The following is a 16,168-nucleotide window of genomic DNA, read 5'->3' on the forward strand; positions in this document are numbered from 1 at the left end:
TCATTATAAGCTACCAGTTGAATATAAATCAAGACAAGAATATCATCATAAACATTTTTATGAATATCCCAAAAGATATTATCAAAAAATTAGTAAAATTCCAAAATATCATCCAAATTTAGATATACCAAAGTTTCTAGACACTTCTCTGGGTACCCAAGAAAATCAAAATGATTGGGATTTATTCAATTTTGAGGAACTAGATAAAAAATCATTTCACTTTCCTCGTAAATCCACTCGCACGGCAAAGCAAATGCATAATTTTGCGAAAACAGTTTACGATTCAGACTTTTCGCCTGTTCACGGAATGGAATTCACTCTTCCGCATCCAGTGCCGGAGAAAAAGAAACGATCCGGTAATTTTTTTCGGATACGTGCCTCGGAAAACACAACCCGTTTGAAACAATACCAGGTCAGAAGCAGGACTCGAAGTACGACAACTACAAACATCGACCCAGGTCAAAACCAAGGCAAACACATCACTTATTCGAAGACAAATTCCCGAACTGGGACAAGAACCAAAACGAGGACTTTAATTTCTGTTAGTAGACGTACGACGGTCACAACTATTTCTAGACGAAAATTGGAGCATGCGCGAAAAAGAAAATCTACGAAGAAGAATCGAAGAAAAATCAGGTTAATTACTAATAAAGCAACGAATACTTCTATGAAACAATTAAGCGTAAATGAAACTATTATTATGATGGAGCAATCTATACAGTGTACTATTGGTAATCAGCAGAATCAAAGTCAATTGGGAATTATACCAAAACAAGTAGAAATTGTGAAAAATCACAATAACGAGAATAAAATTGAAAGCAAAAAACCGAAAGTTAATATTATTAGCGATGTTATTGTCAAACCAATACAAGACGACAACATAACCACAAACATAACAAAATTTGATGATGATGGTATTATTGAAGGCACTCCAGATAACGCACCGTTTACTCCTTGGGGAAGCAATTTTCATTCTTGCGTAGTTAAAATGAAAGAAACGCAAAACGCACCAACGGGAACCTCAGAAACTATCACTAAAAATATAAATAATACGTCGTTTGCTAATTTAAGTTATTTTCTTCAAGAAAATAACGCAGACGCAACATCAGCCAAAGATACTGAAGTAATTATTGACAAAAACGTCAATAATGATAAAGATGATTTTAATATTAATGCATTTGAGGGATTTAAGGCGTTTTCTGGAGTTGAAATATTTGAAAATGAAAATGTAGAAAGTAATAACAACAATAATCCGTTTAATTTATCCATTGCAATCGAAGAATTGGCGGAAAATTGGAGTTTTAAATTTAATACTACTCAACATTGTGAAAATGTGAAAAAGTCAACGGATTTTTCTTTCTGTACTACAAACCAAAACAAAAAGAAAAAAACCATCACAACTACAGATATTTTTGGGGGCCCAGGGTTGGATACTAATTTGGAAATTGATGAGTGGTCCAGAAAATTTGACGATCAAGGCGGGAGTTATTACATTAACAAACGGACAGGTAAATAACAAAAACAACAGCAGAATCTCAAAAATACAATCAAAGTTTTGCCAAATAATTTTAAATTTTAATTTTATAGGCAACACAATGACACAATTACCCGCTGGCAACGAAATATTTGAGCTAACAAAAAGACCTATAGATCTTCCCAAAGGATTCTCTCCAATTCTCAAAGAAACCCCTCAAATTACCGAAACGGTGAGCAACGAAACAAAACGTGAATTTCACGCGGCGGTTTGTGAATGTTACCGCGATGATGACTTAGATTTGGCGCACGTCAAATGGAAGAAGCATTATTTGCAAAATACAGGTAAAGGTCACGACATCTGCACTTAATTTGTTTCCAATAACATAATACATCAAAATATTTAAATTGATTTTTCTGTTTGTTTCTCATCAGATTACGTAGAATTTTTAAACGAATCTATGACAAACGATTCATCATCGAAACGCAAGAATTGCAATTACCGAAAATTAGGCAAGCGTCGAGTTCGCTTAATCCGGTGGCATTTACAAAGGACATGTTTCATCAGCTGGACGTGCTGAGACAATACGATTGTAAATTTATCGTCACCGTGTGGAAACCGAAGGCGATGATTGTCATTTTCGATCAGCACGCTGTGCATGAACGCGTGCGACTCGAGCAACTCATGAAAAAATATATTAACATTCATAAAGGTAATAGAAATTAATCGCTAATGTACACATTGTAAAGATTTATTTTATTCTAAGGGTACTTTGAAGAAAATATCCAATTAACAACAACTAAACTGAAACCATTCGAAGTCGCATGCAGCCGCAACACAATTGAGACGTGTCTAAAGTATATGGATGTGTTTAAAAAGTTTGGTCTAGATTATTCGTGTGCTAATGAGGATACATTGATTGTGAATTCTGTGCCGGAATGTTTGTATAATAAGGCACTGAGGGAGAACGCCAGACGCAAGGAGAAACTTGCCGAATTAACCAAATTGATGCTGTACGAAATTGTGAATTCGATTGTGGACGCTGTTTGTTTCAATCAATGGATGCCGCCAATGGTGACTAATTTAATTAATTCGGAAGCTTGTCGAGGTTTGTAGATCCTTTTTTTTTTAGTAAAAACCTACATATTTTATTTATACAAAAAATAGTAATTTATTTGAGAATGTGTTGAATTTTAATTTTTTTTTGAGCTTTAAAGGTGCCGTGATGTTTGGCGATGTGCTAAGCACGGAGGAATGCGGTAAATTAATTACGGATTTAGCTTTGTGTGATTTGCCATTTCAATGTGCGCATGGCAGACCGACTTGTGCACCTCTTTTTGAGCTAACAAGATTTGCAGAGGTAAAGTGTGAACAATAACTTTTATTTTTTTAATTTTATTTTTTTAATTTTTTGTTGCAGGCTAAGAAACGCATTAATCTTACTTCTTTAAAACATTTACGAAATGCAAGAACATAACGCAATTCAAATACTACTTTATTTTGCTAATAATGATTAAGTTGAAACTTTGTTACTCACTTTTTGACATTTACTATATTTAGTTATTATTCATATTTTTATTAGAATGATAAATTTTGTATTTTATAGGATTATCTTGAATTTTTTATATAATTTTCAATGCCAGTAATAAAAAAACAGGAAAATAATTTATTAATTTTAAATATTTAAAAACCAAGATGACATGTAATGTAATACGAGTATAGAAATGTTAATTATTGAAATATTAGTTATTACACTGTGACTTGTCAGTAAGGTCAATTTTGGTTTCATATTTCTGCGCAGAATATATTTTTATTAAGTTAGTCAAAAATTATACTTTCATATATTAAATATATGAAACAAAAAATAAAAAGAAATTGATGTGTTCTATGATTCTCCGAAAATTTCGCGCATTATTCTAATTCAAATTTCGAATTTGTATTATTCATTGTTTCAAAGTTTAACACCCAATAATTAACAAAACTATTGTTTGCGTTATACGCAATTCTTAATTAGTATTAATTACTGCCGGCAAATAAAAGTAGAAACTCTGTTGCGGCCCATTCTTTATGGCATTCATATCATAAATCAGTGATTTAATATTATACATTCCTGCACAATAAAATTTATTCAAGTATGAAATTCAAAGTTTATTTATTTCGGACCAGCAGTCCAATAAAATGAAATTAATACTTGTAAAAAATAAATTTGGTCAATATTTGCGGAATTTATTAATTTTTTATAATGAATAATGTAATTGTTAATATTTTTTGTATTTACCAGTCATTAATTGTTATTATTAATAGAAAAAAAGTGAAGTATTTCTCTAAATTGCAATTTTTTCAGAATTAATAGACAAATATTTAAATTTTTGTAAAAACCACGTCGTAAAAGACACAAAACTTTATATTTTTTCAATTACAATTTCAAAATCACCGATTTTTCCCTTTAAAAATCAAAAAACAAACAGAATTTAAAAAAAAATACAAAAATAATTTTTTGCTACTGTAATCTATAAATTATTACTTCTGCACAGATCAATTTGCAGTTTATAGAACAGGATTGTTGCTCTATAAATAGTTCCGTAATAATTTTCATACTACCTGTTGGAATACAAATACAAATGTAGTTTAAATTTGTAAAACCAGCCGTATTAAAATGACGGCAAATCGATCAGTAGACAAGTCGTTAAAATAGCAATCGACATCAGCGTCTCAGGTCTGTTCCGCGTTCATTCATTGCACTGGCTGCAGTCGTCCATGCTAATTCAATGTGTACAATTGCAGCGCAGTCAGTGAACTTGAATAAATTGGTGCTCGCCCATGACGGGCGTGCGTAAATGGCGCACGTTGCGTGAAAAACCGACGCGAAACGTAACGAAACACCACTCGCGCGCGATTTTCACAGTCAAACGGCCGTTATAAATAAAACTTTCTCCGGTTTTAATATTGATAAATAGAGAGAAAAGAGCGCGCGCGCGCGTGCAGCGATCTGCCTGTTTGGCGAGTAAAAGTTGGATAATAAGCGATAAACTAGCCGGAATTGAATCCTAATCTGAATTCGTAATAAATTGTTGCTGGACACGTACGAGGACAAAACACATGTTGATAACATATGATATATTGAGTGTTAAAATATCACTTGATTAAAATATTCACTTTCCTAGATGCAAAATGAAAGCATGAGTTCCTAACCTCAATTTACAGCATTGAATTTTATTGTTTTTGCGTTTTTATGCTTTGTTTTTGCAAAGAAATAATCGAAATATTTGAATACCTGTTGAATGATGAACTCACTCGTGATTTTGCTGCGCAATGTATTAGGTAACAAATTTATAAAAAAGATAAAACACGAATTTATTTGCATTTTTTATAGACGACTCTTTGTGATTACCATAATTTCTAGGCGCGACAATACAAACGATAAATAATTTATCCGAAGACTATACTACACTAACCTAATTTACATTAAATGGCATTTTTGACATTTTTGACGCACTTGCCTGTTGTGAGCGACCATAATACGAATTCAATCAATTATGTAATAGAAAATTTAATTTACTTTCCCTGCTATGACATCAATTCCAACACATACCAAAGTGATACGATGTATGCTCTAAAATAACTAAGCTCCTAATTGTTAGCAACCAATTATACACTTTGTTAGTTACATAACCACATCTGTGTGGATGTAGATGTAGTATGTTTTTGTTAGCAGCTTTGGATTAAAATTTAGAGCATTTTATAGCTTTGAATCACGACAGGAAGAAATAGAATAGAAGCGTGAAAGAGAAAAGCAGCTTATCGAATGGCCATGGAGGCGAAGAAGAAAAGAAAACGTTATGCACAAGTTATGCACATTCGATTCATGCGATAGTGAAATTACCCCACCGCGCACTTCTTCGCGAGCTTCTACTTCTTCTCGGCGCGATCGGCCCGTCGCGGAATAGGTAAAAACTTTCGGACAGACGTGCACTTGAATCAGTTCGTTATTTAACGACAAAGAGTGAACATCAAGAAGTCCCATCGAATTAAAAAATAATAACAATAAGTGATAAGTGATTTTAAACACAATTTATGTGAGTATTGTTTTTTAAATTAAATTTTTGATTAGTTGTGGTCAATGAATGAAAAAATAATTAATGATAATCAAATTTAGTATTTGTAAAAAATAAAAAACATCCAAATTAATTTTTTTTAAATATTTTTGCTCATTATTCACAAAATTGTACACGGTTCCTTCGAGCGTTTAGAAAAAGAAGCAAAAATGGCAGAAAATATATCAAAAGTAGTTTACAAACATTTTAAAACACAACTTAATGTGAAATTATTAAGTTTTTACTTGGTTTTTATCTAATTTCCAATTATGTTCCAATTTATTTTAATTTTATTTTTAAAATAAGAAAATTTCCAAAAATAAAGAAAAAATCACGACACTGATAGCAATATTAAACCCAAAAAAGCAAATAAATAATTAAAGATAATATTTGATATATACCATTGTTTTCTTCAATCTAAATCAACGTAAATTGATATGCAATTAAGACACAATTGTTTTTAGAACAAAAACAAGAACCACACGCCTATTGTTTTGTTTCGGTGTTCGAAAGAACAATACACGAATTTTTCGCAGTAACGGCGTTAATTTCCATAAATTAGATAAACGAGATTTGGTGTGATACGCATATTATGCTCGTTATTAGAGAAAGTATATGAAAGTTTGCTCTTGATCCAACACATCTCCAGAAAATAATAATAATAAACTCTATCCATAACATCAATCAACAAAGTCAACCAAACGGAATGATTATTTACTTATTTATTATTAAATGAAACATTTATTTATTACTTAAAAAGATTATGCTACTCAATAGCAATCAATTTATTATTATAAACAATTAATACTTACATGACGTAAATGTAAAAAATAAATTTAATTGCAAAAAGTAAAAGTGCGACCTCCGACCTCGCAAATATTGGCAACAAGATTTCTTCGCATTTTATTTGATTATATTTTATTTTACTGGCGTCATAAATATGTTACAACAATCAATATTCATAGATGTACTTTGTTTTGAGATTCAATCGTGTGACACCAATACGATTACATAATTTACTGTTTGAAATTTTGATGATTTTTAGTGATGATAGGTCAGGAAAGAATAAAATAAATTTTTTATTATAAAATTATTCAATTCAAAATAAAATATAAGTAAAAAGTTTAATTTTCTATGTGAATTTTTATACATTCACAAAGAAAGTTTCCAACTTGTAGTTTTTCTAAATTTAACTTAAACAGAAGTAACTGAAGCATATCGAATAGTAAATAATGTAGATTAACACGCGGAATAATTAGGATTCGATATTGTCTCTGCGCAGACAATCGCAGACCTACTTCTTGCGGTTTAGAGTTCGCGGTCACATCGTCTCGATTCTTCGAGCATCTTGCCATTGAGTCCAACACACACAAGACTTCTCGCAACTCTCGTCGCGTTGTTACAATCACAAAATCATATAAATACAGCTGACGCTAACGCCGCGGTGATTTATTAGAAATTCTCTCAGTTTTTTTCTTCCACGTCTATTTAACATCCGACGAAATGAGTTGGAAATATTTTACTGCAGTGCGTGATGAGCGAAACAGAAACTTGGTGAGATTATTAACGAGAAAAATGGCTACACTTTTATTAGTGAATTAGTGAAACCACATCAGATGGCAAATGGATGGCATACTAAGCTTAAATTACAACGAAAATCGAAACCGTTCTTATCCTCATTTCTTTTTGATGGCATTAATTAGTTAAAACTATTAAAATTTATCATCAAACTTTACTGCTAGAATGTCTACATTCTAAACCAATTCAAATTTAAATTTATTTGTCTTTAGATTAGATAGGATATGAGAATAAAACAATTTGATTTTACTTGAGTTATGAACGGAAATAACGTTTTAACGTTTAAGCATAACAAAACACTTTCCCTTTGTTAAATAAAAAAAACAAAGCAATTGCAACAAATGAAAACAAATCGCTATGAATTAATCGTAATAACGTTAATTGCCAGTTTGCATCCGTGCGCTTCGCAATTACTCATACGCGAACTTCATTCATAATCATTATTGTAGATATCCATAAATAATATAATGGGAAAGTAATTTGCATAAATGAACATTTGTTTTAACTTAGACACGAGCGATAGTGAAACTACGATATGATTATCTCCAATATCCAGATGGAAAAACAATTAATTTATTAATTACGTTTGCAGTTATTAAACAATCCTATAGTTTATAATCTTAATTAAAAGTGATGAAAATTACGAGCACCTGAATGTACAATTTAATTAGTTATCAACCGGTCAAATGCAAATAATTAATTAATAGCAAAGAAATATTTCTGCTCCAACAGTTTCGAAATCTGTAACAGATAAATCTTTTTGTCGTGTTTTGTTTTACGAGTGTGTTGGACTACTGCAAGTAGTACAAAGTGAATGCGGAAATATTTCATTGCAATGCAACTATCGAATATATTTCACAGCTACTATATTTGTATTTATCGTATTTATGTTGTGTTGATTTTCGTGTTAACTGATTTAGTTATTTCAACGCCTTTTTGGTTTAACACGTTTGTTAATCCAGATTTGAATTGAGATTCACGTCATATTTGGAATTTGCTAACAAGGAGTTGATTAACTTGTTGATATTTGCTTACATATTTGGAAAATCATTAATCTACATGTATATTTTTGTCTTTATTTATATTTTTCATGATTCAATGAAATTTAACGCATTTTTTTCCAATAAAAACTCAAAAATCGGAAAATTGATAGAAATTTTTACACAACATAATGAAAAGCTCATTGAGTTGCATAAGTTTTAATTTTTTCAAACTAATTGATAGCTATTTGAAGTCGGCAATTAAAATCAAATAAAAATTCAGTGACATTTACCAACCCGCTGATATTTAGCCGACACATATAGAATTTAACGCCTAATCACCTCCAACCGCTAATTGAATACTAAATATATGAAAAAAAGTGTGAGTATTATGACATTTTCTGTGAAACAAGAAATCATTTCTAAATTTATCACTGTACGAGTAAATGCCCACATTGCACACATTTTATCAGTATACAAATATTAATGAAAGTTTAACGAGTATTCCACTCTATCCAACGGTTTCCTTGTGGATTTTGAATTTACAGCCGACTTCGACAATTATTATTAATTCTCTTATAACGGCGTGGATATTACGCGAATGCGACATCAAACGCTTGCGCTATACTGCAAATTGCTTCGGACTGAGCGCGGTTTGTATTTGGGAAAGCAAATCGCATGCGACCGGTGCGAGTTTGTGGATTTCCTCAATTTAAACGAATGCAATGCGTTCGAATTCTGCATATACGGATAATGTATGGCACTCCTGCGTTTCGCCAACACACCTATAATGGTCTACTTTTCGGAACGAATTTTGTCCGAGCAGCGAGACAAGTCAAACTTGACGCTGGAAAAAAATCAATGGGAATGACCTGAGTTGAACACACCTGCAATTTCAACTGTTACATTAGATAAATTATCATAGGAAGTTAAATAATCTTTAAAATAATTTATATAAAAAGCATGATTAATACTTTAAATAATTTACACCTGTACAACTTTTTATTAAGAGTTTATTTTAAAAATCTAAACTAGATGAATGTTTAAGCATGAAGCTTGAAGCGCTTAGAGCAATGAGCCTTGGTGAAAGTAGTTACATCATTCGCATCGTACCGGACGTTAGACCGAATTAAAAATCATAACAAACACACCCTGTGACACTTTTCGCGACGTCGTAACGCAATAACTGTCTATCTTACGCAATACTTTTTTATTCCACTATCTCTTAATTATTTATATTGTTTTTTTTTTCTTCAGAATGAAACTACACGCATTAGGTGTATGCCTCCTGGCATTGATTACGTCCAACGCGGCATTACCTCAGGTAACCAATGGTCCCAGCTATACAAAACTAAGCGCAGAGCAAATCAAACACCTGCAAAGCAAAGGTTTCGGTCCAACTGTACCAACACCATTCAGAGCAACACAAAGTCTAGTAAATGAACATGATGAAGATGAAGAAGAGGAAGACGAAGATATTGCTCCAGCTCAAAGTCAAGCGAGGAGACCAGTTTATGGAGATGATTACAATCTGCAGAATGTGATTCCTGTACAGGTGAGACCCGCGCAAAGACCACAACCACAGCCGCAACCACAGATCTACAGAAGACCCATTCAACCTGTACAACAACCTCAATACGTGCAACATCAACATCAACCACAACAACCTGTATATTCCAAATCGGTAATGAAAAATTCAAATTTTAAAATTTTAAAACTTTTTAAGTAAAAATATTATTTTTATAGCAATCGAAAGACCGTAGTAAAGTCGAAGAAGAAATCGAAGAAGAACCTGATAGATTAAGTCTCCTCCTACCAAATTCTAAATTTGACTGTACAGGAAAAAATACGGGATATTATGCTGATGAAGACCTCCAATGTGAAGTATTCCACTACTGCCAAGATAACGCTAAACATTCATGGATCTGCCCCGAGGGGTTCACATTCCATCAAGTGCACCTCATCTGTATGCCCCCTGGAGCTGATAATATCTGTGCCAAATCATCCCAGTTCCACTTTGTTAACGAATACCTTTACAAACCTGTAAATCTTGAAGAGCACCAACGCAAGCCAAACATTTCATTGAAATACTCTGACCGCTATTACCCGGAAAATTACTACAGCCACAACAGCTATGAAGAAGACGATGAAGAAGAGGATGAGGATGATAGACAGCAATACGTGCAGCAACAACAGTATCACCATCAACGCAAACCGGTATGTGGTGATCGATCGGACGTGTTCTAGGTTACTTACTAATTTGTGTGTTTGTTGATGTGCAGGTACGAGTTGGATTACAGCAAACCGCGCAGCAGCATCAGGTGCTGACTGTGGTGCGTCCGACTGCTAACCTCCGGGCGGCGTCATCCGAGCCGACGGGTCAGGTTTTCAGGTCGCCCGAAGAGGTGAACATTTCGTTGCAGCAGAGGAAGCCGCAGTACGTTACGCAGAGGTATCGCGATGAACTTGCCGGTATCTAAGCGCTGATTTATATTTATGACTCAAACAGTATGTATTTGTAATTTTTTGTTTCTGTCTCAGAAGATAATCTTATTTATTGTTATGTGCATTAATGCCACGCCAATGTTGTTGTTGTGAGGTTATACATTATTGTTAATAAAGTATTTTGATTTGTAATATAAAATTCGACAAATTATTTTATTTCCTAACACAATTTTAAAGAAATGCGTTCCTACACTTGAGTTTCTTTGGTTGCCTAATTATTTCAACTATTTTACTGCGTTTGGGTTCTAAAACTTGGTTAGAATCCAGTTTTAAATGAAAATCTTTAAATTTTTTAATTAAATATGTTTTACGTATTGTGTTCTGACACGATTTTTAATTTTTTTTTATTGTATTTTGCTTCTTTTCATCTTCAACTACTTCAAAAATTGTTTACCATTTGTTAAAATTCTTCCGTAGCATTACTTTCAATTAGGTGTATTCTTGGTTGCCTATAATACAGACTTATCCTCAACCTATATAACAGTAAATCAAACTGAACCAAATTTGTATCCGCTGATTAATGAATGTTTTCCACTTGTCGCTTCCTCTAATTATCCTTCAACACAAATGACAAAACACAAGCAACTATCAATTATACAACTGTATATTGTTATTATATTATATTTGCTTCTTCGCAAAAATAATATAATTGGCGTCAATTACTTCGAAAAAACCGCAAATGATTAAAATTGCTCATCATATTTAACTGTGTTTATAATAATTGTATTTTAATCTTCTAATAATTTTACGCCTGAAATTGCGCAGTTGTCCTTTGACGGATCATAGTCACAATAATATTAAAACTGACTGAATGAAGTCATGTCAACCCAAGCCAAACAGCGCGGAGGTAAACACAACAAAACTAAATCGGCACACAGGAGGTAGATAAATGATAATATAATTTGTTGTTACTTGGATGCGTTTGTCGTTGTTGTTTTGTCATAGTTGGCTTGAAGTTTAACTATAATTTACTGACTTTAAATGTGTATAAAGTTATATTAAAGTAATATTTTATATTTAAAAACAAGGAAATTCATGATTTAAGACAAAAATGATTGTATTTTTTAAATCTTGAAATTTCAACGTTGAAAATAATAAAATCTGCAAGTAAACAACTAAAAAATAAAAACCTAACCTAATTTCAAAACTCAACTAAGGAAAAACGAGGTTATATATCAAAGGAAGCAAATGCAAAAATAATTTCTCTTTTTAAGGGTTGTTTTTGGGGCAATTTCTAACTTTTTGTTCAAAATTTTACTACCACTGAAATTTGCATGATTAAAATATTGCAAAAGTTAGTTTAAGCAAATTTCAAACACATCAAGTATGATCGAATGGCATCAACAAGTAGTATGCCGAATGCAAGAACCATAACGTTCGTTACTTCTTGTTGCTCCACGTTGTTCCTGCCAGTGTGCGTGTGTACGCCTCGCAGAATACGCGCCGCAGTGGCTGTCGACTTCGACGGCATCGCCATTCTTCAGTGGCTCTTTGTTTACCGCCGTGGCACGCGCGTTTTGCCCTCGAGCACGATGCGCGACTTTGTTACGCTCAACGTATTGCATCTCTGCAAAACAATTTGTCACGCTATCCTCCGAAACACAATCTTAATCCAAAAAGCCACGTCACGAAGTGATGTCAGTCCGCTCCCTGCGGATTGACGCGCGCGCATGCCCGCAATAGTGCTCGTGGCCGTCGCGAAACTACACACCGCACTATACTACCCAAACCAAAGAAAACCACCAAAGAAGATAACAGAAATATTACGACTTGAAGAAATTTTGTTGAAAACTATGCGTTTGATGCATCTGATTAGTTTCTTTCTGTAAGCCAGTTGCGAAACATGTTGTTTGCATTTCGACGCCAGATTTCAGTGCGCTACTCACTAATTAATTAACTTACCATAGTGTAATTATTACAAAAATATGCGCGGTAATATTTTGTAACAATCAACAGCGTGAAATTTATTCAAAAACTTTCCTTCCACCAGACTTCAGAATTTACTTAGATATTATAAATCAAACAATTTACTTTTAAATAAATTAAAAACTTTATTTACGACAACGTAAATAATTAAGTATATAATTACGGCCGTTTTGGCTTTGAGATTTTTTTTGGAAAGCGTAAAATTTTCTACTTTACGCAACCAAACAAACACAAATTCTGTATTTTTATAACCCTAAATGAAAAATGTAGACTTGGCAACATGGCATAAATTTACATATGTGCATGTGTGTTTCGGAATGCTTCTGTTTTGTTGAAATCTCAGATTGTTAACTTCCAAACTCCCCAACGGTTTGCTAAGCAACGATTTGCGGTAACACAACATAGAAATGATTAAAATCGCGTTCGTGTGTCTTTCGGCACGTGTTCCGAGCGAGTAATTTGAGGTCGTCACGCGCATTTTATTGTTCTCGCCATTTAAATACCGTAACGCACCCCGCGCCGCGCTCGAAGTTGTGCGCAAAGCTCAAGACGAAGGAAAAAGTATTCGAAAATTAATTGGAGCGAGCGTTTGCGAAACGATCAATTGCATTGGCGAATTAAGTATCGTCACTTCCACCGTATTATCGTATCAACTATTTATTTAGTAAGGCAAATTTTCTTTATTAAAATTTAAATTTGCCATATTTCACAGGTACTAATGAAAATTTTGGGGAGAAGTTTCCGCAATTTCTTCGAGAATACAATGGACGCGTGTCGAATATGTGCTTTTCCGGTGAGTACGGCCTGGTGCTCGGACTGGCCGTATGACGGACTTTAACAAGCGCCGGATGATTGACGAGCAGATGTTGCAAGCAAAGTTTGATAAGTTATCGTGGAAGCGCGCTGTTACCTCGACTGACTCAAATTACCCGATCCAAATTTGGCGCGGAGACAGCTTTGGCCGTGACCACCAGTAAGTAAAGCAAGTTTACCAGATGACAAATATAATGAGGTAATATCATTGTGTAATTCAACAACTATAACTGTAACCTTTTCCTATGGCCTGACAGCTTGAGGTTATATTAGGCAAAATAATCAAATAAATACTTTACAACCACACTAAAGACAATGATGTAAAAATTCTGCGTCGGCAGAATGCAATTTAATTGTTAAATTTGATTAATATTCTACGTATAGTTGTTTTGCTTTTCTGATGTAAACACAACAAAATAATGGAACAAACTAAACTAACGCAAATAATTTTTAATTATACACTCAGGCAAATCAAAATAGGCTAATTCAATCCAACAAATTGAGTATTAAACTGAGTGTTGCAACAAATACTTGTAGATACATCACTTGATATCCGAAACGAAAGATAAGCGTACAACAGGTAACAATTCGCGTGCAGGATTCAACAATATGGAAAACCGATTCTGTGATTTAGTCTTAGATCCAGACGTATTTCACTGGCCGTAACACTCCAGAAATCCTGAGGAACTTACACATATCTGGAGAGAATGCGCAATACTAAAACTGGTCCATCAATGTAGCAGTCACCTCTATGCAAGTTATATACAACTAGCAAATCATCAGGCAGCACGATTAAACGGCAAGTATAAATCATTTAATTAAATCGATTTATTTTTATCTATACAATTAGATTTGTGGATGCCGCGAAACAATATCTGGGGACAAGACTGGGCACAAATTACAGAACTTCTTATGCCGTACCCAGCAGTACAAAAACTTGAAGTTACCGATGAAATGTTACGACAGGGATTTACGCCATTGCGAATGTTTCAAATGTCTGAAGAATTTTTCACTTCCATGGGAATGAAACCTCTACCACCCGAATTTTGGAGACATTCGTTGTTTGATAAACCGACTGATAGGAAAGTACAATGTACCGCTAGCGCTTGGGACTTTTGCAATAAAATTGACTACAGGTACAACCAAACTGTATAATGCTTGTATTATGTGTAAAAAAGATGTGATTCTAATCAAAATGGCGGTTTCTTGTAGAATTAAGCAAATGTACTAAAGTAAAACATGGAGAATTTCTGTAAGTGCTCAATATGAGATGGCCTTACGCAATATTATATGCAGTATAATGATCAACCATTCCTATACAGAGATGGCGCTAATCCAGGTAACCAAGAAATAGGTTAAAATTTATATTTACATGATTAAAATGTTTTTACTTAAGGTTTTCACGAAGCAATATCAAACGCAATTGATTTATCAGTGTACAACCCAAGCCACTTCTTAAAAATTGGCCTCCATCAAAACAACTCCAATACTTATGAGTTAAACATGAACTTCTTGATGATGATGGCATTAAAAAAAGTCGCGTACGCTCCATATGCTTTACTCGTTGATCAGGTACTTAGTCACACCCAAAATGATTTTTTTTTGTTATTATAATTTATGTTTATAAAAATACTAGTGGCGTTTCCATGTGTATCGCGACGGTATTCAAACGATGAATTCTGCATGGTGGGAGCTACGCTTGCGGTACCAAGGCGTCGTACCACCATTACCACGCACCGAGAAGCAACTAGACGCCGCCTCCAAAAAGCATATAATTTCCGACGTACCCTACACCAAGTACTACGTCGGTTTACCGTTGAGTTTCAAATTCAAGTACACCGTGTACCGTTGCGGGACATTCAAGTACTACACACGTGCGACATTTATCGCTCTCAGGAAGCAGGACGTTTACCTAAGAGTGCGCACGAATTAAATATAAATTAAAATGTTTTGCATAGTTATTTAATGACTTTACGCTTTTATACTTGAAACTAACCCTAAATTTATAAAACCAACTAGGCCCCCTTGCTATGCAACGCCTGTTTTATAAATGAGATCATGTTTCTTCATTAGTCGGTTGACCAATAGCGATTCAAACTTACTGCTTACCCCCACTACTATTATATGCAGGTACACGCAGCTGGCACCCTTGCTTGCTACTACCACTTTATACCTAGCGCACCTGCCCCCACTTCTTTTTGCGGGTTGAGTGTAGGTATGAAAGGGCGGCGCGCGGCGACTACTGTACTCGGTCGTGCCTGAGTCGTCCAGCAGTCAACACCCTTTGGTTCGAATCACTTTTCTTGCTGTCCGCTCTTTCTTTTATCGTAAATTAAGTGATTTTTCAAGTTTTAAAGCACAAAACGATTAAATCATGTTTGCAAGTGATATGATTGTAAAACATTACTCAACTTCATTACAATTGTCGCTGCATCTGTTAATATACATAGGTTAAATTAAATTGTGTACTTACAGTGAAGCATTGAAGTTGGGTCGTTCTCGTAACTGGCGTGATGTCCTCCGGATTATCAGCAAAGGTAAAGAAGATCGCCTAAGTGCCGATCCACTCCTCGACTACTTCCAACCACTACTAGTCTGGTTAAAAATGCAAAATCGCGACGAGAGCGTTATAGGTTGGACCACGAACTCGGAAGACATGTCTCTCTTTCAACCGCTGATTTACAAATCAACATGTGATAATATCTTTTCGGCACGCACCACACTACTGATGTTGTGCATCAGTTTAGTTATACAAATGTTTTGATAGTAGTTAAATTAAAACTCACGTGTGTGTAAAT

At 34.0% G+C, this 16,168-nt stretch overlaps 2 protein-coding genes and 1 pseudogene across 2 annotated transcripts; all 3 read left to right on the forward strand.

Annotated features, from left to right (window-relative positions):
- The first annotated feature begins 181 nt into the window (after positions 1-181).
- LOC135799802 (uncharacterized) lies at positions 182-1,844 on the forward strand. The gene is made up of 2 exons (XM_065313010.1): positions 182-1,508; positions 1,588-1,844. The coding sequence occupies exons 1-2, from the start codon at positions 254-256 to the stop codon at positions 1,842-1,844; spliced, it is 1,512 nt and encodes a 503-aa protein (XP_065169082.1). The 5' UTR covers positions 182-253.
- A 3,634-nt stretch (positions 1,845-5,478) lies between these two features.
- LOC135798809 (uncharacterized) lies at positions 5,479-10,770 on the forward strand. The gene is made up of 4 exons (XM_065311774.1): positions 5,479-5,550; positions 9,384-9,810; positions 9,873-10,343; positions 10,409-10,770. Exons 2-4 carry the CDS (start codon positions 9,385-9,387, stop codon positions 10,604-10,606), a joined length of 1,095 nt encoding a protein of 364 aa, XP_065167846.1. The 5' UTR covers positions 5,479-5,550; position 9,384; the 3' UTR covers positions 10,607-10,770.
- A 3,458-nt stretch (positions 10,771-14,228) lies between these two features.
- Positions 14,229-16,165, forward strand: LOC135799808 (angiotensin-converting enzyme-like; annotated as a pseudogene).
- Positions 16,166-16,168: the final 3 nt, after the last annotated feature.

Source organism: Atheta coriaria, unplaced genomic scaffold (genome assembly GCF_025399875.1).
Source record: "Atheta coriaria isolate IRGN ID8LTWV9N9 unplaced genomic scaffold, Caltech_Dcor_3.1 hic_scaffold_9_pilon, whole genome shotgun sequence".
Lineage (NCBI taxonomy): Eukaryota > Metazoa > Arthropoda > Insecta > Coleoptera > Staphylinidae > Dalotia > Dalotia coriaria.

Excerpts from the sequence above, each read along its gene's own strand:
- LOC135799802 (XM_065313010.1), top strand. The coding sequence starts at position 254 with ATGCATAATTTTGCGAAAACAGTTTACGATTCAGACTTTTCGCCTGTT. Across the intron at positions 1,509-1,587 it reads TTACATTAACAAACGGACAG|GCAACACAATGACACAATTA; the intron begins GTAAATAACAAA and ends TTAATTTTATAG.
- LOC135798809 (XM_065311774.1), top strand. The coding sequence starts at position 9,385 with ATGAAACTACACGCATTAGGTGTATGCCTCCTGGCATTGATTACGTCC. Across the intron at positions 9,811-9,872 it reads AACCTGTATATTCCAAATCG|CAATCGAAAGACCGTAGTAA; the intron begins GTAATGAAAAAT and ends TTATTTTTATAG. Across the intron at positions 10,344-10,408 it reads ATCACCATCAACGCAAACCG|GTACGAGTTGGATTACAGCA; the intron begins GTATGTGGTGAT and ends GTTGATGTGCAG.